General features: G+C 40.3%; 3 protein-coding genes and 1 long non-coding RNA gene across 4 annotated transcripts; 3 read left to right on the top strand and 1 right to left on the bottom strand.

Annotated features, from left to right (window-relative positions):
* The first annotated feature begins 1,678 nt into the window (after positions 1 to 1,678).
* Positions 1,679 to 10,434, top strand: LOC106652983 (bromodomain-containing protein DDB_G0280777-like). The gene is made up of 8 exons (XM_014372192.1): positions 1,679 to 1,750; positions 5,668 to 5,853; positions 6,665 to 7,056; positions 7,801 to 8,148; positions 8,229 to 8,619; positions 8,722 to 9,252; positions 9,325 to 9,512; positions 10,134 to 10,434. The coding sequence occupies exons 1-8, from the start codon at positions 1,679 to 1,681 to the stop codon at positions 10,432 to 10,434; spliced, it is 2,409 nt and encodes an 802-aa protein (XP_014227678.1).
* A 1,472-nt stretch (positions 10,435 to 11,906) lies between these two features.
* LOC106653128 lies at positions 11,907 to 12,856 on the bottom strand. Its single transcript, XR_001339402.2, has 3 exons — positions 12,750 to 12,856; positions 12,617 to 12,664; positions 11,907 to 12,067 (listed from the first exon to the last, which is right to left on the bottom strand). It is a non-coding gene; the product is annotated as an uncharacterized LOC106653128 (long non-coding RNA).
* Positions 12,857 to 14,403: 1,547 nt separating this feature from the next.
* On the top strand, positions 14,404 to 18,960 carry LOC106653056. The gene is made up of 6 exons (XM_014372289.2): positions 14,404 to 14,846; positions 16,812 to 16,970; positions 17,046 to 17,299; positions 17,365 to 17,748; positions 17,808 to 18,081; positions 18,163 to 18,960. Exons 1-6 carry the CDS (start codon positions 14,840 to 14,842, stop codon positions 18,366 to 18,368), a joined length of 1,284 nt encoding a protein of 427 aa, XP_014227775.1. The 5' UTR covers positions 14,404 to 14,839; the 3' UTR covers positions 18,369 to 18,960.
* Positions 18,961 to 19,141: 181 nt separating this feature from the next.
* LOC106653121 (odorant receptor 30a-like) lies at positions 19,142 to 21,159 on the top strand. The gene is made up of 9 exons (XM_014372377.2): positions 19,142 to 19,411; positions 19,486 to 19,617; positions 19,694 to 19,811; positions 19,898 to 20,159; positions 20,229 to 20,345; positions 20,421 to 20,511; positions 20,568 to 20,707; positions 20,779 to 20,911; positions 20,975 to 21,159. Exons 1-9 carry the CDS (start codon positions 19,142 to 19,144, stop codon positions 21,026 to 21,028), a joined length of 1,317 nt encoding a protein of 438 aa, XP_014227863.2. The 3' UTR covers positions 21,029 to 21,159.
* The last annotated feature ends 4,492 nt before the right edge of the window (positions 21,160 to 25,651 follow it).

Genomic DNA, 25,651 nt, shown 5'->3' with positions numbered 1-25,651 from the left:
AAAAGAAGAAAAAATATACATACCTATAAAGAAATATATGTGTATAATTTATATACACATACCTAGTTTAGACTAACACACATACGCGGGCGCAGGGCTGCACATAAGATCCTCGCGAATTCGATTGTGTACGTCTGTTGATAGAATAAATAATAAAAAAAAATAAATAAGAAGACAACAACGACAAAACTGCATCTACATATATATGTACTCTATACTTTCATGTGCCGCGAGGAATTAAACATACATTATAATAGAATCAAATGACTGGGTACATATAAAAGCAGCTGCCTCCCGAACAATTCATTGACACATAGGCTTATAAAGACGACGACGACGACGACGACGAAGACAAGCGCGGCAACGAGCTGTTGCTGCTGCTACTCCGTCTCCGCGTGCATTGACAAATACACACTTGCGCTCACGCTACAACACACGAATCTCTGCAAGAGTTGTAGGAGTCGCGAGAGACTCTTTTCTTTCTCTCTCTTTCTTTTTAATTTTCTTTTTCTTTTTCTTTCTTTTTTTAATTTCGTTATACTCACGCGAGTACACATAGGCCTTGAGGAGGATGCGCAATTGAACGAGTGCGCGTTTACGGCTAGCAAGGGATTATGCATGCACGTAGGGATTAGACAATAATGTGTGCAGGTGTGTGTGTGTGTGTGCGCTGGCGGTATTTTGTAATGCCACATACGAGAGAGCGTCGCATATAGTATAAGTTGCACTTTGCGCTTATGTTAATGATACCGTGTAATTGAAGATTTTAATTAAAATTGCAGCCGAACGAAAGTGTTAATGGCTTATAGGGAAAATCGTGTGTGTGTGTGTGTGTGCACCTACGAGCACACAAACACACTCACACAGTTGTGCATATCTGCACACATGTATACAGGATTGGATAACGCTTATGTATAGACGTGTATATATACGGTGTGCGGTGCACGATCATCTCTCCGCGTCTCCGCGTGCTGCGGAGTCTTTCACATATGTTTGTTGCAGCCGTATACGCGACGATGATACTTTCAAACTTGTTACGGCTTTAACAGTGCTCATAATTTTTCCCGCGCGCGCAGCTCAAGACGATGATTAGATTCCGCGTGTGAGATAATTCAATTTGTGCGCGAGCAGCGCTGTAACTATACGAGCGAGTCATATAGCTTTGCTGTGTGTGTGCAGGTAGTTTACGCGTAGCCCGGAGTAATTAAAAGGCAATCAGTCAAACCGCTCGCGAGATACGAGAGTAATTATTACATGTACCTGGGCTATTAATTAAGGGATGAAGTAACGAAAAAAGAAAGAGCGAAGAAGAGGAATGATCGTTGGAGAGTAGAATTAAACGATTTCTGCGCGCATAGAACGGATTCTGGTACAGGGTGTGAAGAGTCGTAAAAGGTCGATGAAAATTCGCGTATTGCGCGATTATCTATTGCGGCATAGCGTATACAGCACGCAGTTAAACATTGTGCGAGAATCGAAAATTGGCCGTTTCTTGGGCAAAGTGTGAAAGAAAGAGCGAGCGAGAGCTATCTGAAACCGCAATCTCTGACCCGCATAATATACGTATAAATACTTAGTGGTGCATTAGCTCACACGTACTAAATTTTCTGACAAAATTTCTTCTTACGTTCCATGTGTTGCTGGCTGGCTGGCTGGCTGACTGCAGGAGACAAAACAGATGGCGCGAAAAACCATCAACGTAATCGTTGTCTGCGCTGCGATCGCTTGGTGCCTCGTCCTCGCCGAGCAGGTAAGAGCTTTACATCCATACACTACTGCTATACGTATACTCGAGTGCGCGCATACCACAGCCGAGCGCTTATCGCAAAAATTATGCACTCGCTCGCGCGCGCTTATAGCGGCACTCTGTGTGTATTATAGCCTCGCGCCTTTAACGGGAGCCTCGTTTTCATGAGGATCAGCAGTACGCTATAGCTATCATTAGTCTACGTGACGTTACGCGCGCGAACCTTTAACGATCATCCTCGGCGCGCCTCTGCACAACCGGCTGCGCTACCGCCGTCGAGCGGCGCAGATCATCGAGAGTGAGAGGAAGAGCATAATGGAATAATCGCGAGAGCCAGCTCGCCGAAAGGGCATGTATCTTCTGTGTTACTGCACATTTGCAGTAGGCTTCTTATAAGCCGTGGCGCTTAATTAATCGATAAAGAAATTTTGTGCCGAAATTTCGTGAGGAATTTGTACGAGCACAGCTATGCATTGCGTAACGAATATTAAATGCGACAAGAACGGAACCTCCGCGAAACAAGACGCAAAAAATTCAAATCAGCACTGGCGCGGATGTAATTTTCACCCGATTGGCCCGCCGATCCACGGTACATCCGCGAAAGAGAAAAATAGAAGTGTGCGATGCTAGACGCGCGTGCCGAATCGAGCGTGCTACATATTAAGGCTCTTTTTGCAGCAACTCTGACGGTACGGTTATTTAATGATGATTAATCGAAAATCTTCTCCTCCGACGCGCGAAGCGGGGGTCTCGGTGCGGTGCACGCGTGAGTGCGAAACGTTATAAAATGAATTTCAGCGCGCTGCACTCTTTTAATGACTCTCTCTCTCGCCTTGTATGCGCTCCGAACGCGTCGTTATATTTCAGCGGGGGACCCCCTCTAAAGTATAACCGCGGAGGAAGCATCCTATAATGAGTATACGTAAACATTTTTCTCTCTCTCTCTCTCTATAGTTTGCGAGTGCACAAAATATATGTAATACCTAAATGGCAGAAAAAAGTCTAATGACAGTGCACTATAGGCAAATGAGAGAGTCGCGCGGACGACCCGTGCACACACACGTATCGAGCGGGGATAAATAGGTAAAAATTGCAGTCCTCGTAGAAGCATATAAGCTGAGATCGTCGCATACTCGTCGCAGCCACACACATACACACACAGATTCATTCGAGCACGACTCATCTTAGGTTTCTCGTCTCGGTATAATTTGGCCGCTTTAATCAACTTTCACGTGTGTTAAAGGCCCGAAGCTTTCTTCGCGTGGTTTATGATCGTGTGCTGGCAGCAGCAGCAGCAGCACACACGCGCGAGGGTGACATAATTTCTCGCGTACGCTCGAGTCTCTTCGCGATCTTTGACCCGTTGCTGGTTTACGTACGCGCGTACCTATAGTATAAGTATGTACGCGTTGCAATTAAATTCATTTTCCCCGGGGGCCTCTTTGTGGCTCCGATATATTTTATATATTATAAATCTCTCTCTTAATGGCTTTACGATTCGAGACGCCATTCGTCGCGGGGGATTTTCCACTAATAGGCAGCGCGCGCGCGCCAGAGCGTGAGCGCGAAAGGATCAGTCATGCGATTGACGTTGAAAAAAAAGAAGTGTAACTCGTCGTCGTCGTCGTCGTCGTCGTCGTCGCAGTCGAGCCCGTTGTAAATTTATTTACAGGCGCGCAAACTGCACGCGGGCACATGTATGTAGTACGTATCGGAGCGATGCGGCATTATATCGGTTTGCACTCGAGAACGTCGTCGTACCGTCGTCGTCGTCTTCGTTGTCGGCTATTTCGCGAAAGAGAAAGAGGATTCACTCTTCTCGTTCTCATCTGTGTGTGTGTGCATGTGTGCACGAGTGCCGTCGCGCCGGTGCTATGAGCTAGCTCCTCCGCCGATACATTCACATTGCATAAGCTCTCGTACACACACACTTAGACGTAGGACGAGGTACGTTCCATGGCGCGCTCTCGCTGTAAGCTCTGCTACACACTCACTTCTCGCGCGTACATACACACTTACAAATGTATATATCTATACATATTTTATTTTATATATAGAAAATATTCGCTCGCGCGCATGCATCCAGGATTCTTCGTTGTGCAGAGCGCCGTCGCCGCCGCGCTCTATGTGTGATATGTGCACTTATAATGCTATACACGTGACGCAATGTTTATATCCCCCCGCGCAGCTCAACGGTTTCAATGTACAGACGAACAAATAATATTCATTCGTATACGTGTGTGTATGTACTTGTATACAATTTATACGTACGAACGAAAGAAGATCGAAGTTCGAATTATAAAAGGGACTTTCGCTGTATCTGCAACGGTGGCACTAGGCTTTTTTTCAACCTCGCGCATATTTTACTTTAGCATATATTGTACCTTGATAATTTTCATAGGTATTCGGCTTCTTTTTCATTTTTTTTTCTATTCCATGAAGATGATTGATCGCTACGGCATTCAGATATCGTGCAGATTTTGTCATTGTGAAACTGCGCAAGCACACATAACACGTTAGGGGCACACTTCATATATATATCTAATATTATTATAAAGGCCGTACTGTACATGCTCTATAGCTCAAAGAGAGAGAGAGAGATAGAGAGAAGAATTTATTGTGTCGGTATATATACGCGAGAGAGGCATTTTTGGGCCGCGAGACACGATTTGTCGGCAGATTCCATTGTGCGATTCCGCCTGGCGCGCGCACTGCACAGCTCGCTCAAAAGAATTCGTGTTCTGCTATTTCTGGGTCCTACATATAATATATAATATATAAGTGCATCGTATCTATAGACACACATAGACTAGTTCAGTATACCGATGCTGCATTATTATTGCTACGTAGAATTAAGATCGGGATTGAATTAAAATTGCTTTTTCTGCGCCCCGGCGCTCCGGTTTCTAAGGTATGTTCGTTATTTTGACTCGACGCGATGGTAGTAGTAGTTCTCTCTCTTTTAACGGGGAGAAAGAAAGGCTTGAGGAACGTCGAGGGAGAGATGAAAATTAGTTTTACAGATAAAACCGTACGTAGTTTTAATCGTTGCAACATAATACGAATTCTTCGAGCCTTTCTTGTTTACCTAGAGAGAAAGAGAGAGAGAGAGAGAGAGAGAGAGAGAGAGAGAAGAGATGGATCGCGCCCAGTCGAGCGTTTTGTAAATATTTGCCGTGAACCGGGATCGATGTTACAAAGTATATGAAACCGAGAGTGAAATTACTTTTTGTCTGTGCTCGAAAGTTCTTAATAATAATTTACACGCATTTCCAAGTTGTTCCCGATTATCTAATGAGGCGTACTTTGTTCGTAAAATTTCAAAGCTGTATGATACATAATGGTGCGCGCCGCGTCGCGTCTTACAGGCTCGCGACTTATGTGCGCGCACTTATACGTATGATCGGTATGAAAATAAATCCCGGAAAAGTCGCCGTCGGCTTGCGCGTCGTTGCTGACGTGCATTCGCCAGCAGCAGCGGCAGCGCAATTTTACGACGGCCCGCGCCAAGTAGGTGTAAATTTGAAAGCTTCGCGCGCGAGTGGCTGCTTGTTGTAATTGTCACGAGAAACGATCGTTTTCTAAAGCCGTTTGCCCGCAAATAACGTCAAAAGAACAGCAGCAGTTACAGCCGCGTTAAAGGCGATAGGACACTTGTATAAGTCGCGCGCGCATTCCGAATTCTCGCGAGTAGTCGAGCGTATACCTTTTTTTTTATCTTTCCTTTATTTTTTTGCTTTTTGCTCCCCGCATCTCTTCGTGAGCATGTGCATGTGTGTACTTTCACCGCCGCACTCGGAATAACTTTTGATTGAGACATGCTCGAGCTCGCGTGTATTATAGATATATGTAAGCGTTTAAATGATTTGTTTTCATTGTCATTCTGGATGCACCAACAAAAAAAATAACGACGACGACAGCAGCAGCAGCAGCAGCTCGACTCTGGATCGAAAGACGATCAGTACGACGATAATGGCTGGGAGGACTCGGTGCCAGGTCTTGCGGGACGGGATTATCCGAATTTAACCAGCATACCCGAGACGTCGTTCACCTGCGTTGGAAAAACACCCGGCGGTTACTACGCCGACGTCGAGACCAGATGTCAGGTGAGCCATAATATATCTTTTACATACATAAAATGTCGACACACACTTAACGAAGAAATTTTACATTTTCTCTCTCCTCTCCTTCTGCTTCCAATTCGCTCGCGTTTGATTTAGCATTATGGGGTTCTGCATGCTCATTATGCAATCGCGCCGAGGCCTAGAGCTGGATCGTTTGAATTAGAGAGTAAGAAAGTAAATACGGCGCAAGACTCGTGTGCATGCATGCGCATGTGTACGTGTGTGCAAGTTCGAGATATCGATGATTCGACACTAATCCCCCAAACGAAGGCCCTGCATGCGTGCAATTTCATAATCGCGCGCGAGCCGCCGGAGTGAGATTACGCGATTTGGCATCTATGCTGCACTGCACTGCATTACACCGCGCGAGCAGCCAAGAGCGTGCCATATGCTATACGGAGGATTTTCAATAAGATCACGCGCTGATTGGATAATGTATTGCGTTTAACTGATATAATGTATCGCGCGCCGCATGAGCAATCAATTGTACATAATACGCATGGCTATGAACGTTTGGTGCGTGTAAATAATTACCGCATCATGAATTTAATCCTCCATAATGCGTGCATAACTTTCTTTCTAAATAATATCACCCGGCCATACGATATTTTTGCTCGTTATATTACCTCGCGCCATCGTGGCATCGCTCAGCGGAGAGTTGCTCAAGATTGAAAAGTTGTTGCCCCCGGGGCAATGTATATGCACACGCATAGAAAACTAAAAAACATTTCGTATATGTCAATCACTTTTGCCTGTTATACTATATTATGCACATTACGCGACTCTCTCGCAGGTCTTCCACGTCTGCAGCACCCAAGGCTCGAAGAGCTCCTTCTTGTGCCCGAGCGGCAGCATATTCAATCAGCGCCACTTCGTCTGCGACTGGTGGTACGACTTCGTCTGCGATCACGCCCTCGATCTGTACTCGCTCAACGACGCCCTCAACGATCGCACGGGCCCCGAGCCTCAGCGGACGAGGAATCGGGCCACGTCGCCGAGCCCGCCCCAGGCGACGAGCACCACCGAGCGATCGCGCGATCATCAGGACCGTTACTCGCTGGCCCCTCTGCAGTCCAACTCGCTGAGCGGCGGCAATCACGATCTGTCGCTGGCCAGTTCCGGTTACACCAATAACTTGAGGGACGAGGCCAATCTCATTTACGAGGATTACGTACCCTTAAAAACGTAAGTGTATATCCAATTCTTGCGGTAATGCATATTATAAGAAGTAGGGCTGGGCGCGAATTTTTCCTTTTTTTTCAATGAAAACAGTAAGTGAGAACCTGTAGGTTATTATAGCATATAATTTTTGGTTACATTGTGCCTGTTTGACTTATGGCTCTTTATTGAAATTTAAACAATTGACGCGAGCTTGCGATCTTTGCGATTGCGCATGATTATTGGCGTGCCAGCTGGGATTCCGTGTATAGACGCGTTGCGGGGGAATTACACGTTATTATTGGCTGCGCGCGGAGAATGCACGCGCCGCGCACCTTTCGTCATATTGAATATCAATCGAAGAGCGGGCGCGCGCGATATTTTCTCATAGGCGAATATGAATTCAATGTACCAATAAAAGTGGTAATGAGCATCATTGATTCTGTATTACAACAAATTTTACATCAAAAATAACATAGCTTTGAGATGAAAAAAAATACATGATTCAACACGCGAACGTTGCCGAGATGTAGCTAATGTAATAAAGTGATTGTTTCGCACGCCACAAATGGTTAACCGCAGACAGAGAGATTGACGCTTGGATATTTTTCTATATTCAATTCGAAACATCGTTTCTTTTTTTTGTATGAAAGCCGTAAACGTATAGATCTATACTGACAACTATTTAATGCACTGCTCATCCATCACTTTCGAACTCCTTATAAGCATGCCAATTAAAGTATTGAAATGTATTTCACCCACGCTAAATAGGTCCGATAGCACCAAGGAGAAGGAGAAATCATCGAGCGGCAACAACGGGAACTTGATAGTTTCCGGGGTAAGGAAAGCCGGTGAATTGCGCACGGGAAGCTTTGATAATTACTCTGATGGACGTCGAAAGGATTCGACGTACAGTGGTAACGACGCGGGACGTTTCAATGGCCAGAACAGCTTCCAGCAACAGCAGTCGACTACCACGACCGAGGCTAGATCTCACAATTACGGAAACGTTCGACAGACGACCTATCGCTCGCGAACGGCTCAGGACATTACTCCTCGCGGTTTCTCCAAGGATAATAACGAGGAATTGGCCCATGCCGAGGCACGCGGCTTCGTGAGGTAATCTCATTTTCGTGATTGATTTATATTTTATACATATTGATGTATCTCCTCACGTGCTAAATTTTATACTTTTGCAGAAATCGAGACGGCCCGGCTTTCTTCGTTAACAACGGCTTGTCCGAGAACGGAAAAAATCAGAACAATTTGGTGCAGGGCTCGAGCAAGTCAGATAACAGCAACAACAAGTACAGCAGCAAAGCTTACGATACCTTCAACGCCAAGGTCACGACCAGAGCTTACAGTACTGTCAAATTTGAAAATCAGTATCAGAGCACCGAGAAGATCAATCCCCTGCCGCAGGAAAATAATTACTATCGCGACGTTTATAAGAAAGAAAACAACAACAATAACGTAAAGAACAACGAGAACAACAATAAGAATAACAACAACGACTTCTACAAGAATCATAATTATAACAATAATTTCGATAACAACAATCAGAATTACAACAATTACGATAACAAGAACGCCAATTACAATAATCAGAACAATTACAACAACAATAATCAGAATAATTATAATAATAATAACAACAACAATAACAATTATAACAACAATTTCGATAATCAGAAGAACAATTACAACAACAATAAAAATAACGTCGACGTGACCGTCGAGAATCGCAAGTATGAGAATAATCACGATACGTCCAGCACCTACGCGAACCACAATTATGGAAATCAGAAGGACGTTACCATTAGCAAGAGTTACTACGACAAGAGCCGTAACGATAATTACTATCGCAAAATCAACATTTACGCGAGCAACAACAACAACGCCGTGAAAACGACTAAACCGTATCAGCAGACGACCGAGCCCTACGACAAGGCCAATATAATTTACAACGAGGACACGTTCGATCCGACCCTCGAGGAGGGCACGACCACTCCGCCGGACTTTGTTTTCTCGAATCCCACGGATGACGAGGCGGATCGACAGCGTCAGCGCACCATCGACATGATCGATTTCAAGCGCATCCGTAACGGCCAGCGCCAGCAGCAGCAACAGGAGTACTCGACTCCGTCGTTCCTGATTCGCGAGGAAAGCGCCCACTTTTATCAGCATGATCGCGACTTGTCCACGAGCAGCTCGGGCTCACACGTGCCGCCCTACGCGCAGCAGCAGCGGCAACAGCTCCAGCAACAGCAGCAGCAACGACAGCAGCTGCAACAGCAGCAGCAGAATCAGCAACAGACTCAGCAGAACCGACAGCAGCAGCAAACGCAGCAGCTGCAACAACAGCAGTTGAACCAGCAACAACGCCAGCTCAATCAGCAACAGCAGCAACAGAACGCGCAACAGCAGCTAAACAATCAGCAAGCACAGCAACGACAGCAGTTACAACAGCAGCAGCAAAATCAGCAGCAACAGCAGCAGCAACAGCAGCAGCAACAGCAGCAGCAGCAACGACATCAACTGCACCAGCAGCAGCAATCGTTCACGTCGTCGTCGATCCCGCGACCGGTGCACGTCACTCCAGCGGTGCAGCACCAGCAGCACCAACAGCAGACCACCGCCTCGAGTAGTCCCGTGCGAGTAACGACACCCGCCCCGGTGTCCATTCAAGCTCGTTCGAGCACCATCAGCCCGATCACTCGAGCTACGAGCGTCGTATCGTACTCGACGACACCGGCCACGAGACCGGTGACCGTCTCGTATCCGAGCACCCCCGCCCGACAGCCTGCCGTGGTGACCGTGGGTTACTCGAGCAGTCCCGCATCGGTGCAGGCTCGTCAGCAAACGACCGCCGCGTCGACCTCTTACTCGACCACGCCTGCTGCTCGTCCGGCTGTCTCGTCGCACTCGCCGATTCACGTGACTTCGTACAGTCCCGTACGCATTACGTCCTACAATCCTGCTCGTTCGACGACACCAGCCTCTTCAGTCATCACTTCGACCGTTGGCGTCACCCCTGTGCCACAGCAGCAACAGCAGCAACAACAACAACAACAACATCAGCAGCAACGCTCGAGAAATCCCAGTCAATTTTTGGGAAGACGGCCGGCCGGTGGACTGCCCGGCGGCTCGGGTAGCGGTGTGCCAGGCGTCAAGAAGACTCTGGTCTCCGACACGATAACCGGCAAGCCAAGCTCCGCGGCGAGCTTCAACAAGATCCCCGCCGGCCCGAGCGAGAAGCCAACGACCGTCTCGGCCTACACGGAGCAGCCGTCGACGGCTCGGACCTACGACCCGGACAATTACGATGACGACGACGAGGACTTGAACGAGTTTGGCCCTGACGGCTTGAATTGGAATCACAGATGGGACAGCGCGAGACAGTGAAACAAAAAATAATAGACGAAAACAGAGTCCGACTGAAGAAGGCTCCAATAATTTCGATGATAGAGAGAGAGAGAGAGCAAGAAAAGCGTGTAAATGAATCGTTGTAAATACGCCCGTAAAGACGAGGCATCGTTTTTTTTTTCTTATTTTATTTTATACTTTTTATCCTCCCCCTCAAGAGAGCCAGTTCGCACACGAACATTATCTTCGCAATAATTGTATCGATGAATATTACGAATAATATTGTATGTTAAATAATGTATATCGTTCATATATCCCCTTGCTGCGATTGTTCATCGTTGACTTTGCTTTTATTCGTTCAGTGCTTTTTTAATGGACCAATTGAATTTTCTGTCATTTAGATACTTTTACAAATTCAATGTCTACTTTTTTTTAGATTACGAAAACTAGTCGACGTTGTATTCTTTAAAAAATGGATCAATTCGATCGACGATATTCAAATAAAAATTATCAATTGGTTTAAATTTAGCTTATAACTATAAAATAATGTAAGTTTTTTTATTTATGGTGTTATATTATTTTAATTTTAATGATGAGTAGGAAAATTATTCAAAACTGTATCAAAATTTCGTAAAAATTGTACCATTCATTTAAAAATTTGCTAAAATCAGTCCGGTCGATTGTTTTTTGAAGATTTCACAAAATTTATCTAGTTGATATTTGTTCCTAACGCTATATAGGCTACCAATAATGAAAATTTGAACTATTTAAATATCAAAAAAGCTTATAAATTAATTTCACGAAATGCTATTGAGTATCTCAAAGCACTACGTGATTAATTATGTTTTTTTCACAAAAGATATTGTACTTAAGTTATTTAATTTTTTTTTAATAAAATCATAAAACCACAATGAGTTAATTATTATATTTAATGTCGTGTATCTACGATTATGTGTAGAAACAAAAAACAGTATTTTTGTACTTGTACTTTAGAAACTGTATGTTTACAAACATGATGAGATTCAAATTATAGTTTTATAAAAACAACTACGGTTAGTTTTAGGCTTTTTTATTTTTTGAAAATTACCTCTCACTTATGAATTAACGAGTTTCATTTGTTACATTACAAAGCTGAACTAATAATTTTAATTCATACTGCACATTGTAATTACATATTTGAATGTCATGTCATGAAAAAGTAGATAAATTTCACGCAAACACAATGTGTACCAAGACGAAAAGCGTTGGAAAATTAATGCTATTCTTTTGAACTTTCATGAAAATGATAAATCATATTTTATTTGCTCAATCGCACGATCGTCCATTACCAGGAGAGGCGCGTGCTGTGGCAGTACCCCTCGCGCGATATCTTGTAAATATGTAATGGAGATACGTCGAACACGATCATGCACATAAATATACCTTCACGTTCGTCATTAGCATGAAAAGATAAATCGTTGAAAGTTATATTAGCGTAATCTTGAGAAGATTTTATGTTCGGTATTATAATATATATGTTTAGCTCGAGGGTCGAGTACGATGAGCACGTGTATGCAAAAGGGTCATTTACTTTTTTCGAATCACGGCGACATTTTTTTGCCTTCTAAGTCTCCAACAATGACAAAGACAATTTCCTAGAGATCTTTCTATGCAGGTGAATGACATCTTTGAGCTGTGTAAAATACGAACAATTAAATGCTTTATGATACTGGTATTGAGAGATAAAATCTAATATAACATTATTACTATTATTAGCGTATTTATTAGACACATCAAATTATGATAATTTTTCTGAGATTAAAATCAAATGCTTAAAAAAATTATTAGCATAAAATGTTGTATCGGCTATTATAAGAAAAATGAAGGAAAGTATGTGATGTAAACATCATTTGGATTAGGTATACGATTTTGTAGATATTTAGAGAAACATTAATTGCATTGAAGTAATGCCTGATATTTTTAGTCAAGTCATATTTTAGTAATAATTTCGAGCCCAAGTTGTTAGTTATTAGTTGACGCTATCGTGTTATCGATCTTTCGCATCTCTTTTGTCTTAACTGCAATATATATGTCATGCACTTCTAATGCCACAGAAAAATCTAAACGCATTGATAAGCATCTAGGTTGTTGCTCTTGTTCGCTAACAACGTGGCATATCATACGTTTTTGATTTTTTCTGTCTGATTAATGGAAAATATTGAAAGAGTAGTAGATGCATTACCTTGAACTGTAGATTAGAAAACCCGTGATAAACATCGAGATCATTGCACTGCAAGTTCAATGCCATCATTTTTACAAATATTTCAAGATATATCGTTGATTGAACTCATAGCAATCAAATGGTAAACACTTACGTAGATGAAAATTTTAAAAAGATCTCTGAATGCCAAAATAACAAATATCAATGTGATGAAAAGTATTTCGTGCAAAACTGGAACAACATTCTTCTACTTTTTTTCCATTAATATTATTACACAATAGCTGCAATGGCTGATTATATATACAAAGCAACGAGTGCAAAATACTAATATGTGTATATATATAAGTACTCGCGTGTGTGTATACGTTTACACGTACACGTGCATACATACATATAAAGAAAGAAAGAAAGAGAGAGAGAGAGAGGTAGAGAGAGACGGAAAAAATACAAAGATGCTACCGTCTTGGCTGCTTGAATACGGCAGCTTACAGAGAATCGGAACAATGCTCCTTTGCTTTTATCTATACACAACGCGCGGCGGTGTCGTAAGCGGATGCGCTTCGCCTCGGCTCCGTTGTTCCTCTCACCGCGTGTGCAGCGTGTACTGCTGCAGCACGCGTGTGCGTACGTCGGAGGCCCGACACGAGCGCGGCAGAACACGCATTTTTTGCACCAGGCTGCCACGAGCCGAAGTTCGCGAAAACTGTGCGCCCGGGCCTATTTATGATTGATGGGATCGAATCTATAGCGGAATAATATACAGCTCCGCAAAAGAGTCTATGTAATAATGAACACACACGTTCGCGCACGTGGAGTAGCGGCTGAGCCGTTTTGACGTAATCGTGACATAAGGTTTATGCATCATAATACTTTATTATATAGCACACGCACGCATACGAGAGATCCGATATGAGGCGAATTTCTGCTGAGTATCGGCGTGGTTTTGTCATTGCGGCTATTGTGCCGGGCTGTTTTTTTGGAGGGTATGTACACATTTGAATAGGATCGAATTGATCGCTGATTATCAATGGGGGTTTCAAAATTTTCTAGCAATAATAGTTGTTTACTTATTGCGTGCACTATTATACCTCTACATTTCGAAAGGAGACTTGATCCTTTTTTGTCCATGACAAAAGATTTGGTAGCTGCTCGATTTCGTAAATCGGTTGATGCGAAAATTGATTCTTTGTCCATTGGTGAAATCGAAAATAATTGCTACATCTACGGATCGGTCGTCAAGAAATGTGAGTTTAAACATTTTTCTATTTCGTTTGCTTACAGCTATTTCACACTTATCTGTCATTGAAAATTATCTATGAGCTAAGCTTTTACTTATTAAAAATATCGATAATGGATTTTTTACTCTAAACATTTATAAAAACGTTTAAGGTTGATTATGATAATTTTTCCGAAATTCGGGTAAAAAAGAAGGTCAATGATCACTTTTATGATATAACAAAACTCTAAGTTTTAAATTTACAACTGCGCAGGTCTAAACGAATATCGAATTCGTCTAAACAAATCTCATTCGCACTGTCATCGCGAAAAGTTCGTTTGTCAAAGCTTTCCTCATTAGCGATAAAATTTCCGCTAAAAAAACTTGTCCAGCAGATGACCGTCGATGCAATAACGATTTTCGCGTCATTGGCAGCAGCACAGACTCGCACATAGAGAAGAGTCTATATGCACTTGGCAGGCAACCTTGACAATGACTATTAGCCGCATGCGGACTCTCATAGATCAAGACTTTGTGCGCTTGTCAGTGTTTGGCGCTATATTGGCCAGTTGTACAACAATAATAATAGGCGGTATTCTAGTAGTTATACTTTAAAGCTACATCATCGCCACCAGTCGTTCGAGCATCTGTAGATGCGTTAGGCACGATATAATCATCGAGCTCGTTCGCTGCTGCTGTGCTGATCTTTGTTTCAACTCGAATTTCTTAGTTCTTGGTCGAAATTTCTTCCTCGTCCACACATGTTCCTCGAACATAAACGCTAACTTGCAGATTTTCTGCACGCACGTACACATACTCACACTTTACACCGGCTTTATCTCGACGCTTCAACACCGATGATATCTAGGAAGAAGAGGAGGAAGTATCGCTATATAATAAAACCGGGCTGGAGTTGCTTAAAACGTGTTGCAAGTAGCAAAGCTGCGCAGTCGCATCTACTGGACTTTACTCGTGATTTTACTTAACGTCTTTCATCCGCCAACTGGGCCAGAAGCATTTAAAGAATCATGTCAGGTACGAGCTTGAAAAGTGTGCGCATATGAGTGAAGACATGCGCTTGCGATATGCGTGCTTATACATTTACGCGTGTGGCCTTGAACTTGCGACTGTACCTCTGGTCTTGAGCGCGACACGTCTGAATGCTCTTCATCTTGGCCTAATTGTCACTCGTTCAAAAGCTCCATAACGACTGCTTCATTAATCAACTATATTATCGTTGGATTTAACAACATCTGTGCCAATAAATATTTCTGGAAATTATAAAAAGATTCGTAAATCTCATGTTGTAATGATCTTTTACATTCACATATTTACTTTATAAATCAACAATATAGAAATTAATGATCCAGTATCGCATGGACGATATGGACGCACTCGCTCGCTATTTAAAAACACTTGTTTGATATAGTTTGCTTTTCTACGTTTACTTACCTATTGTATTATTAAAGTTTGCATTTTTTGCAGATGTTTCATTAAGGTAATGCTATTTAGTCTAGTCAGTAAATTTGCATTTGCATCCACAAACTACTTATGTCATACCTATAATTATTGCTTGCATTAAGTGAGTGCGCACTTATGTGTGAATACCGTTCGAATTTTGAATAAATTCGTATAATTATTCTTCGAGCAAATATTATTCTACCCATCCATTTGCGTGTGTTTTTGTTAATCATTTTGTCGGCTGCAATCGTATTAATACTTTTTTCAACAAATCCATTCGTTATCAATCATTACATTGAACAAAACACCTTCGATCATCTTTTTTATTTTCAATTCTCCTTGCCGATAGCTATAGAAATACACACACGCACACACTCAACTAGACTTAGCTAAACTACACGCTGACAACTGCGCGTCCGCTAGCGGCTCTTTTTCAATGTCGCGGCTGTGCTCTATGCGCAGCTATCTATATCTATCGAAGCGAGCTCGTGCGCTTCGCTATAAATATAATGTGGCTGCGCTCGACATTGTGTGACGTATGGGCCATAACGCACACGCGATGCAGCACTGCACAAGCTGACCGGCCGGCCTTGTGCATCAGCAGGCGGCAGCGAGCTTGCGAAAATTTTGATACGAGCGCGAGAGCTTAAAATCGTTCGTCGTGTACATTAACTATTATGATTTGAAATTCTTGACGAGTTAACGAGTTGCCGCTCGTATTTGCGGTTTACTTATTATTTCGAGCGTTTGATTGTACAAACTATGATAGTTTTTGTACATTTAGTATTAATTTAGAATTTAGTATTAAATTCTAATTACACGGTTACAAAAATTATTATATTCTTACCATTGTAAAAACTCTTAGTATTAATAATAGCCTAATGACCAAAAATGTGAAATTGAAAATGTTCCAAGTATATTAAAATTAATTGACTTGTTTTTGGCGATTTTTCTGTTATAATTATGTTACAAATATGTAATTGGTATGAGATCATACCACTTTGAATCTTGGCCACTAGATGGCGAGTACCTCTAAGTGTAAGTCTGCAAGTAGCAAATAAAAAATAACAGTATAAGTTAAGGCACGGTTCTCAAAGCAAGGCAGACTAACACTCATTAGAACCATAAAATATAGAGCATTTCAACCTGATTTTTTTCGTACTTTTCGACATAAATTATTGCGAACTTAGTGCCTCTAGAATTGAACGACATTCATGTAAATACCATATGCACGTTTTTAATCAGACGTACGCATAGATAAAGCCTAGGTCTTGATCATTCGAACACACTCACACACAGCGTAAATATAGATATGTATGACACTGGGTAATACGGCCATTGCCAACGGAAGTGATCCGAACGAGCCTCTCGTTGTCCAGATCAGTGCTAGCAAAGCAATATATCGTGCTTTTTCCTGGCCTTCAGTTTTTTTAACTATAATACTCTTCAGTCATCATACATGAGTTATGTTTTGGCACGATGAGTAAAGACTACAATAATAAAATACACAAAAAAATTCCTGCATTTATGCATTTCCAGCCATAATTCAACTGCTCCAGCCATTGTTGCAAGACTATGAGCAAGATGACCACCTTGAACTATTGAAAGCAGAGGAAAAGCTTGCCACAAAATTAGGCGACAATTTCTTGTCCGCTGTTTATAGAATAACTGTCAGTGGAAAACGAAAAAATGGCTCGGGTAATTTTTGTTTAATTGATCTATTGGTTACGCGGTGTTTAGGGTTCAATAACTTATTCATTATTATTATTTTAGAGTACCGAGGCTCTTTTATACGCAAGATACGGTTAAATGAAAATCAATTGACGAAACAGATGAGAGATGACAAAATGTTTGAAAACGAGGCATACTTTTATAATAATATTTATCCAATAAATGGGAGCTTTGCTCCAAAACCTGTCTTAGCAACTGTCGATCAAATCATTTTGGAAGATTTGGGCGATAGAGAATATGTAGTTCTCAGTAGAAAAGATCTTCTAGATTTTAAACACACCGATGAAGTCGTGAAAGTTAGTGCTTCTAGATTCAATAACCTGTAATGTAATTATTCTCATTTTTTTTATTTAATTAACAGGCCATGGCATCCATGCACGCTTTTTATTTGAGCTACAAGCTCAATCATCCAGAAGAATTTGCAAAGCTCATCGCGCCAATCAAAGAGAACGTTTTCCCGATGGACGACAACATATCGCCTGGAAGGTTTTACGAACTAGGATTTGATACCGCCAAAAAAAGTCTTGAAACGATAGCAGACAGTAGCCTGCAAGCTAGGAGGGGGTTGCGATTTTTGAGATTTTTCGAAAAAGACTTGTACAATGCATTGAGAAGTATGATAGATCCCTCTAAAAACAACAGCAAATACTGGACATTGACCCACGGCGACTTATGGAATAATAATCTTATGTTTTTACAAGATAACCACGAGGAAATTTTGCGCGTTAAATTTCTCGATTATCAGGTAAATTCATTGACTTTGTCATTTTTGGTATAAAAATTATGAACTATTTTTGCGTATAGGTGATAAGGCACATGTCGCCAGCGACTGACTTTGTCTACTTCGTTTATTCGTCCTGCAAACCTGAAGTGCTAGATCGCGTCAACGAACTTGTCGAAACGTATGAGAAGTACTTCAGGCATAGTCTCAGCTCACTCAATGTAAGCGACGAACATCTTCGATTTTTTTCCAAGAAAGACTGGTTCCTAGAAGAAATCGAGCAAGCGGGATTGTTCGGTATGGCGGGTGCTCTCCTGGTTATGCACGCTTTAACGTTAGACGACGCAGAGATCGAAGGTGCGTGTGAATTTTCGATGATTGCAAAATAAATTTTGACAACGTATTTATTTTTTCACGATTTTGAATTATCTATTCTAGCACTGAAGAATGAACAGGATCGGAAATTAGCTTCTCAAGACGTCAATGATAACGAACTTATAACTTCAACTGTAAGTTTAAATTCGCAAAGAACAGAAAGAATCCTTCGAAACCTTACCAATTACTTGCATCACTTTGGAGGCCAATTGAGTAAATGTTTCGGTGAGTGGGATCAGAGTGACGAAGAAGAAAAAGCTAAGTTTTAATTAACTAGATTTTAAAAAAGAAAAGTGATATTTTTAACCTTTGTGGTAATAACACTTGTATTGGACATGTTTTACGTATAAAGATACGCACAAAGAGGACCATTCAAAACTTTTATGTAATAGTTATTGCAAAATTAATTTACGCTACGATATATTGATGCAACCGGCTGTGATTTGAAAAATATATATTTTATCATTGACCATTAAGTCAAGTTTTATGAACAAAATAATGAAAGAATAATAGTACCTAGATGTATGAATGTGCTGTTGTAAATATTATAGAGCTTCGTGAATTAAAGAATCCTTTAGTATTAATTTCGTACGATGTAACTTTTTTAACCAAAAATAATTCAAAGTAGTCAAAAGAATAAAATTATTCCTTCAATAAAATAATCAAATTATATACGATGCATCTAACATTATTTAATGCTCAATAACATAAAAATATAATAATCTCATGTTTAATGATAATTACGTTTTTGTATAATGGAAAGTATAATCCACTGCTTCATGAACTTAATATTGCAGTCAACACACCAATGTGATGGTTTTTGACTATAAATATAGCTACAGCAAACCTACGAATCGCAAAAGCAGAATAATCAATCGAATTGTGCTCTTATAACCTTCATACAGCTCTGCTACGTCAACACGTTAGAAAATGATAAATTCATGGAATTTCGTCACATAAATGAGTCATGCACAATTACGGTATATTGCTTTCTTCGGCCTTAGCAGCCAGAACGATAGAAGCATACTCGATATCATAAGTGATGCGTATCGTCAACTCTGACACAAATATTACCTCGAAATTTCCAATTTTCAAATATAAAAGACATTGGATGGTAATTAATATGTCAATCGAAAAAATGACGCACAAGGACATTTTAAATATGAACATCAGTGAATTTTGCTTCAAGTATAATTACTGGAATACATTTATGCTATACGGAATGGCTTTGTGGCCCAAAATTCCAAAAAAATTAAAACACGCTTCGAGATTGAGCATCGTTATAACTTACACATTACTCATAATGTCAGGTGTAAGTATATCAAATTATTTAAATTTGTTCGCCCTTGTGTACTTATCAATTTTTCATTTGGGTTAATTTGCCAGGGAAAGCGTTTCATGAGGCATTATAATGAAAAGCAATTAAATACTACGCTATACGTCGACTATATTTTTCAAACAATGACGGCGATGACGTGCTTAATTTGTTATATTGCAAGCATGACCTATGACCATTTGGTAGTTATAACATTTCAAAATAAATAATAAAACGATTTTCTTCTTGAAAAATGTTTTTACTCTTTATCGTCTCAAGATTTACTCTTGTTTAGGAAAAGTAAAAGACGTGTTTTACGAAATATCTAGAGCAAATGCAAGACATCGTATGGAAAATGCCTATAAGAGAGGAGTTTTAATGTCTACGATTTATCTAGGTAAGTAGTTAATTGATATCATCAACTTTCAGTTATGTTTATTCATTTTAAGACAATTTTCTTATTAAAATATTTGTCATTCGCAGTGATGATATTCGGATGTTTTGTTGGATTCCTCGTGTCTCCTGTAATTCTTCCAATATTTTTGAACTATATTGAACATAATAACACTCACGAATTGGCTCTTTGTATTCATATAGACCTTTTTATAAACGAGGAAAAATATTTTTTAGTATACTTCTTAGTGGCACTTTACTTGGTAATTTTAACAGGAATGTTATGCAGTGTCTTTAATGGCTTTGAAATATGGGTAATATCGGTCATCATTGCGATATTTGAGTTCATAGGGTAATTATACAGTATTATTTGAATATTTTATATTCACAATGATTCTTTTAAATTATATCTTATTTTAAGACACAATCTGGATTCAATTATTCAAGATCTAAGGATTAATGGATACAAAAACGACAATTCCACAGAAATTTGCAATAAACTTAAGATTAGCATTAATTATCATCAGAAAAGTATAAAGTTGAGTGATAGAAATTCAATTTTAATTGTAACTAAAAATTCATCTTAATTTGTGTTATAAAAATTATTTCTCAGGATTTATGAGATGTTGAATCATAATTCCAAAGTAGTGCTTTTCACGATTATGGCCCTTTTATTATTCAGTCTTAGTGTATCTGGATCTGAGGTTAGAAAAAAAAACGTTTGATTTGTCAGCACATCCAATGCGTTCAATTCTTTCAGGTAGTATTACAAATGAAAATCGATACCGCAACGACGGCGAGGATGGCATTTATATTTTTCGCATCCTTGTTTTTATTAATTTTCATTAGCTATCCCAGTCAAATCTTAGTTATAGCTAGCGAAGATTTAAGGATAAAATGGTTTTGTCACAGCTTGCGAGATTTATATTTTTTCAAGAGTCTAAAAGTTTACTAATGCTTTTGTATTTTAGTTATGCATGTAATTGGTACGAGTTTCCACCCAAAGCGAGACTTCTATTATTAATGATGTTATTGAGAACTTCGAAACCATGCGTTATGACGGCTGGACCTGGAGTTCCTATGAATTACGAAACCTCAAGCAAAGTATTATAATTTTCTATTCACCACAGTAAATTTTACATTGATTGATATATTTTTAAATTTTAGATTTCAAACATGGCTATGTCGTTTGTTACGGCCTTGATATCTTTGAACGCTTAAATAATCACATTAACAATCACAAATACAAATGTAGTACAATATGTAGTATTATAGAGCAATTTATACACATTACATATTTTTTCAATTTTACTTGGTGAAAATTCTCAACATTAATAATGACCTAATGATAAAAAAATGACCATTTGAAAAACATTTTCAATTTATACTTATTTCATTTCAATATTAAAGACGTTACAAGCTTGCAAAGATCGTTACCACACCATCGTGCAGCTGCACTAGAATTCGAAGATGTCTCTCTGCTCCGGCGTCTATGAAGAATTTTTTGCGCTCATCGTTATATCGATGAAACATCGCCTCGTATACTCGTGTGATCCGCAGCTCAATTGGCGTAATATTGTGTACCGTGAGACGTGTAAAAAACAATTCGACCGTAACAAAGCGAGCAGATCGTTTGCAGTGGCGGCGCTGGTCAGCGACGCGAGACGCTCGTGGATCTCCGCGCGTAATGACTTTAATAATTCATAAATTTGGCAATTTTATCGCGCGTGACTTCACGTGCCGACAAAAACGGTCCCCCTCCCCCTTCTGTATTAGAGTTATTTACTGAGTGATATAACATTTATACTTTTATTTTTCTTTTGTAAAACAAGAGTTTTCGTAGTTAGTGATATATTGCGTAACGCTAGGGTACATTATCTCACAGCGATCTGAGCTCGAATATCAATTTGATATCCTTCGGTCAACTCTACTCTACTCTCTCTCGACTAGCGCATGTTTCACGACATCAACAAGATGAATTATCAGGGTTCTTTTTTCTTCTTCTGAAACTGCGCGATCGTTTTCGGCCATGTTGTATAAAAATTCGCCACGTTTCAGGACTAATGGCGCATAATATACGTTTTATAACTTGATTCATGAGTATTATATTTCATCAGAGAAGAATATGAGGAAGCGATGCATCGGCCGGGGTTTGCGCAAAATAGCGACGCGGCGACGACCATTGCATCAGTTTTAACGAGGCGCGAACGAAGAAGCGGCGATTTTAGCGCGCGCCGCACGTGGCCCATGTATACGTACACAACAATATAATAATAGGTGCATCTCTTTGCGCGCTCTGATAGTCGCATATGTAACCGAGCGCCCGGGGTACTAACGCGCAGGTACATGCTCGAAAATTATCCAATTGTTCGGAACGTGTGGGCCAGTATACAGCGAGAGTCAGATCTTTGCGAAGATATTTTTAACTTTGCAGATTTCGAGTGCCATAATGCCTTCATTACATTCATCGATTTGTAAGCTCGGGCAGTCTCGATGCATTTGAAAGGATATCGTACAGCTTTACGAGTACGGCATCCATAGCATAGCTGTATAAGTGACACTTCCAACTCACTAATCGAATTACAGACGATGGTGCATTAAAACTACATTAGCAATTCGAAACGCATCGTCGAGTATTTAGCTCTGTTATTTCATGTATAAGCGCACAGGTCCCAGAGCTGTAATAACATCTTTTACACTGCAGATTTATGATCGTTTGTGAGCGCAATCTAGCTTCCGATTATGCATATCATTATTGTCACGCGCACGAGAGAGAGACTAGAAAGAGAGAGAGAGAGAGAGATCTGCCACTGATGCTGTGTCTGTATGCTCTCGGGGGCATAATTGTACACATACGGATTCGTGATCCGCGAGACCTTTATAAGTACAGGATCGCGGCGATGTTTCGTTAGCTTTACAACAATATAGATATATGTATCGATGTGTTTGCGCGCGTGCGACATTCGCGTGTTGAGCAAAGCATCGGCAGCGGCATATTCGTGATAAATGTCGTGTGTGCATACATATACACACACATAGATGCATCGTGTATGGGAGCATCTCTCCCGGCTACACGCGGGATGTATTGTATATTTTATAAGCCGAGAGCTGCTGCGCACCACCGCAAGGTCGAAATCGTAATACCAACCAACGTGTATAATATCTGCGATATATGTATGTGTGTGTGTGTGCGAGTCATATACGAGAGATGACGCGAATTACCAAATCCCAGATGAACGCGAAGATTTATACATGGCTTTTGCGTCGTTTTACGCTCATACGATTGTATGTGTGTCTGTGTGCTGGGAATAATAACGCATCGGCGTATTATAAGCGAAGGCATCGATGGAAACATATTTTGTAATGGATAATTTTTATCGCGTGCAATTTGACGTTTAGACAGTAATTGCCCTTCACACGCGGCATAAGTGCCCCCTTATAGAGTCTAAGTGTTTTTTCTTCTATACCGCTTTCAGAATAGCGCAGAAATGAATCCACCGATTTGTCGATTTGGTGAATATATTCGAATGAGTCGAACGTGACATTAGAAAAACATTTAGGATTTTTGATTTGTCCTGTTAAAAGGTCCTTACTTTAATGCATCTTTCGTGTAAATCACACGATTAGAATTAAAGATGCTGAATTCTATTCAAGGTAACTTTACACGAAATCTGCAGAGTATCAGCGCTGATTAGTTTTCTTCATAAAAAAAGCATAAAAATTTAACCGGGTATAATAATGTTAATAGAAAAAAATGAAAAAAAAATTATACTTTTGGGTAAAAGTTAATTTTTTAATTCTGTTTTATTTTTTTCGTCAAATGCACAAACGTGTAGAAAAAGTCTGCACTGGAAAAAACCTTAGATATTTTGCTGCTATAGTAAACAATTTAGCAAAATTTAGCATTGAAATATTACCCAATAATTTTGATGAGGCAGCAAAATATCTTTTTTTAATCCAGCTGTCCACTTTTGTTGGATTTGCTTGTAAGATTTTTTTCATTGTATCTTTAATAAAGTCAGCCTTCGCCGCTAGGGGGCAATTACCTTTTTCTAAAAATCTGCAAGTGGAAAAGTAAAAATAATTTTATAAGTTAACGCACAGTTTTAAAAAATTTGATACTATTAATGTCTGTTACTATGGTTATAATCTTGTGTGCCAAACTCATCAAAGGTAAACGAAAATCTTGACTTCGTTATACATACGCTCTGCCAGCAAGTAAGAATAATCTCTATGAAATTTTGCTTCAAATCCATAACGCTTCGGAAAATGTTGTACGTTATAATTATGTATTTATTCGAGATAGTTATTGCTTATTTTGCTCGTGGATGTATGTATTATGGAATTTCATCAAACTCCGTATGTTCACGATTTCTTCGAGCGAATCATCATCTTCAGAAGCGGTGGCGGTGGCGGCGGTCGCCACAGCAGCGGCGGCAGCAGCTGCTTTCCATCTCGAGAGTCCTAGTTACACGAAATAGGAAATATTACCGAGCGCATTATAAATCATCTTTCTCACTAGGCATTATTATACATATATATTATTGCGTTATTCCTCTTATAACAAATTATTGCGAAGCACTGAATATGCTCGACAAAAGTTTATTCAAGCTTTTCAAGTTTATTTTTAAATAAAAAAATCGCCCTCGATATATTCGTAAAAAAATCTAAATGAAATTCTTTGCACAGGCTCTTTATTGGTTACTTTTTGTACATCCACCCTCTTGTGCAACATCATCGGATGCATTGTAGCTGATCTGTACTTATTGGGAGTCTAGTACGAAGCAAAATTAACCATAAGCCCATTTTGACTCATCATATTTCTTCTTTTGATTATTTTAAAAGAAAAATAGTAAGATCATTTTTTTTGTCTCCCGTATTTGCGTAAATCCTTTACAGAGAGTGACCAAATGACTAATAGTCGATGTTATCAAGACACACAACACACACTTGTGAAGGCACTTTAGTTTATACCCGCGCAAATTATTCAGCTTGAAAAGGCATTTCTATGAACCCTTCGCGCGTTACACAATATAACGTCATGTACGCATTGCAGCGCGAGTGAATTTTTAATTGAATTCGACTCTGTGTGTTTGTGTGTGTGTGTGTGGCTCACTACGCACTACGCGAAACAGAGAGATAATAATCGAGAAGTGAGAGAGCGATAAATATGCACACACGGAATTGCCAACAACGAAATTTCATTATTAAACGAATCTATTGATTAAAACGGTGTCGTCGTCGTCGTCGTGGTAGCTTGTACTACTCGGATTTATGCATAAGTTTGCGCGCATCATGTATTCACCGGCAGTCAAAGTATGCACACGAGCAGTTCGGAATTGGGTAACTATTATAGCGACCTCGGTTTTGTTCGTTATTGCTATTATTATGTTTTTGACGCGGTTTACTTTGATGTTCATAAATCATACATGATTTTCATAACAATGGACTCTCTTGTCGTTTTGTGTATATGTGTCTGTAAGCTCGCCGTTGTTGTTGCTGCTGCTGCTGCTGCTGCTTGGCGTATACGTCTCCATATGCCACATAATAATGCCACTAAGGGGTTTATTATAATATTTAAGCCGAGTAATATCGAAACTGACGAAAGACCCTTAAAAGTTCGCATGGCGTTCGAAATTTTTTCCTCCGACAAAAGATCGTAAAAGCTTGTAGTATATAGTATAGTCGGGCATTCGGCAGCGTGTCCCTGTGAGCGCACGGCGTTGGCGGTGGCGTTGGTGCACGCGCACGGCAAAAATTAGGTAATGCGCGCCGCCGCGACTCAAGGAGGGAATCGCACTGGTACATCGGTAAGAGGAGTCAAAGTTGCACCGCGTGTCGTCT

This window comes from Trichogramma pretiosum, unplaced genomic scaffold (genome assembly GCF_000599845.2).
Source record: "Trichogramma pretiosum strain Unisexual culture from Peru unplaced genomic scaffold, Tpre_2.0 scaffold30, whole genome shotgun sequence".
Classification (NCBI taxonomy): domain Eukaryota; kingdom Metazoa; phylum Arthropoda; class Insecta; order Hymenoptera; family Trichogrammatidae; genus Trichogramma; species Trichogramma pretiosum.
The sequence above is the reverse complement of the archived record's forward strand: the minus strand, read 5'-3'. Positions and strand labels throughout refer to the sequence as shown.

Coding starts and splice junctions, on each gene's coding strand:
- LOC106652983 (XM_014372192.1), top strand. CDS start 1,679: ATGGCGCGAAAAACCATCAACGTAATCGTTGTCTGCGCTGCGATCGCT. Junction 8,620..8,721: donor ACAATTACGATAACAAGAAC/GCCAATTACAAT, acceptor TTCGATAATCAG/AAGAACAATTACAACAACAA. Junction 9,513..10,133: donor CAACAGCAGCAGCAAAATCA/GCAGCAACAGCA, acceptor GAGAAATCCCAG/TCAATTTTTGGGAAGACGGC.
- LOC106653056 (XM_014372289.2), top strand. Junction 17,749..17,807: donor TTAAATTTCTCGATTATCAG/GTAAATTCATTG, acceptor TTTTGCGTATAG/GTGATAAGGCACATGTCGCC. Junction 18,082..18,162: donor AGACGACGCAGAGATCGAAG/GTGCGTGTGAAT, acceptor TATCTATTCTAG/CACTGAAGAATGAACAGGAT.
- LOC106653121 (XM_014372377.2), top strand. CDS start 19,142: ATGCGTATCGTCAACTCTGACACAAATATTACCTCGAAATTTCCAATT. Junction 20,346..20,420: donor TATCATCAGAAAAGTATAAA/GTTGAGTGATAG, acceptor ATTATTTCTCAG/GATTTATGAGATGTTGAATC. Junction 20,512..20,567: donor TTAGTGTATCTGGATCTGAG/GTTAGAAAAAAA, acceptor CAATTCTTTCAG/GTAGTATTACAAATGAAAAT.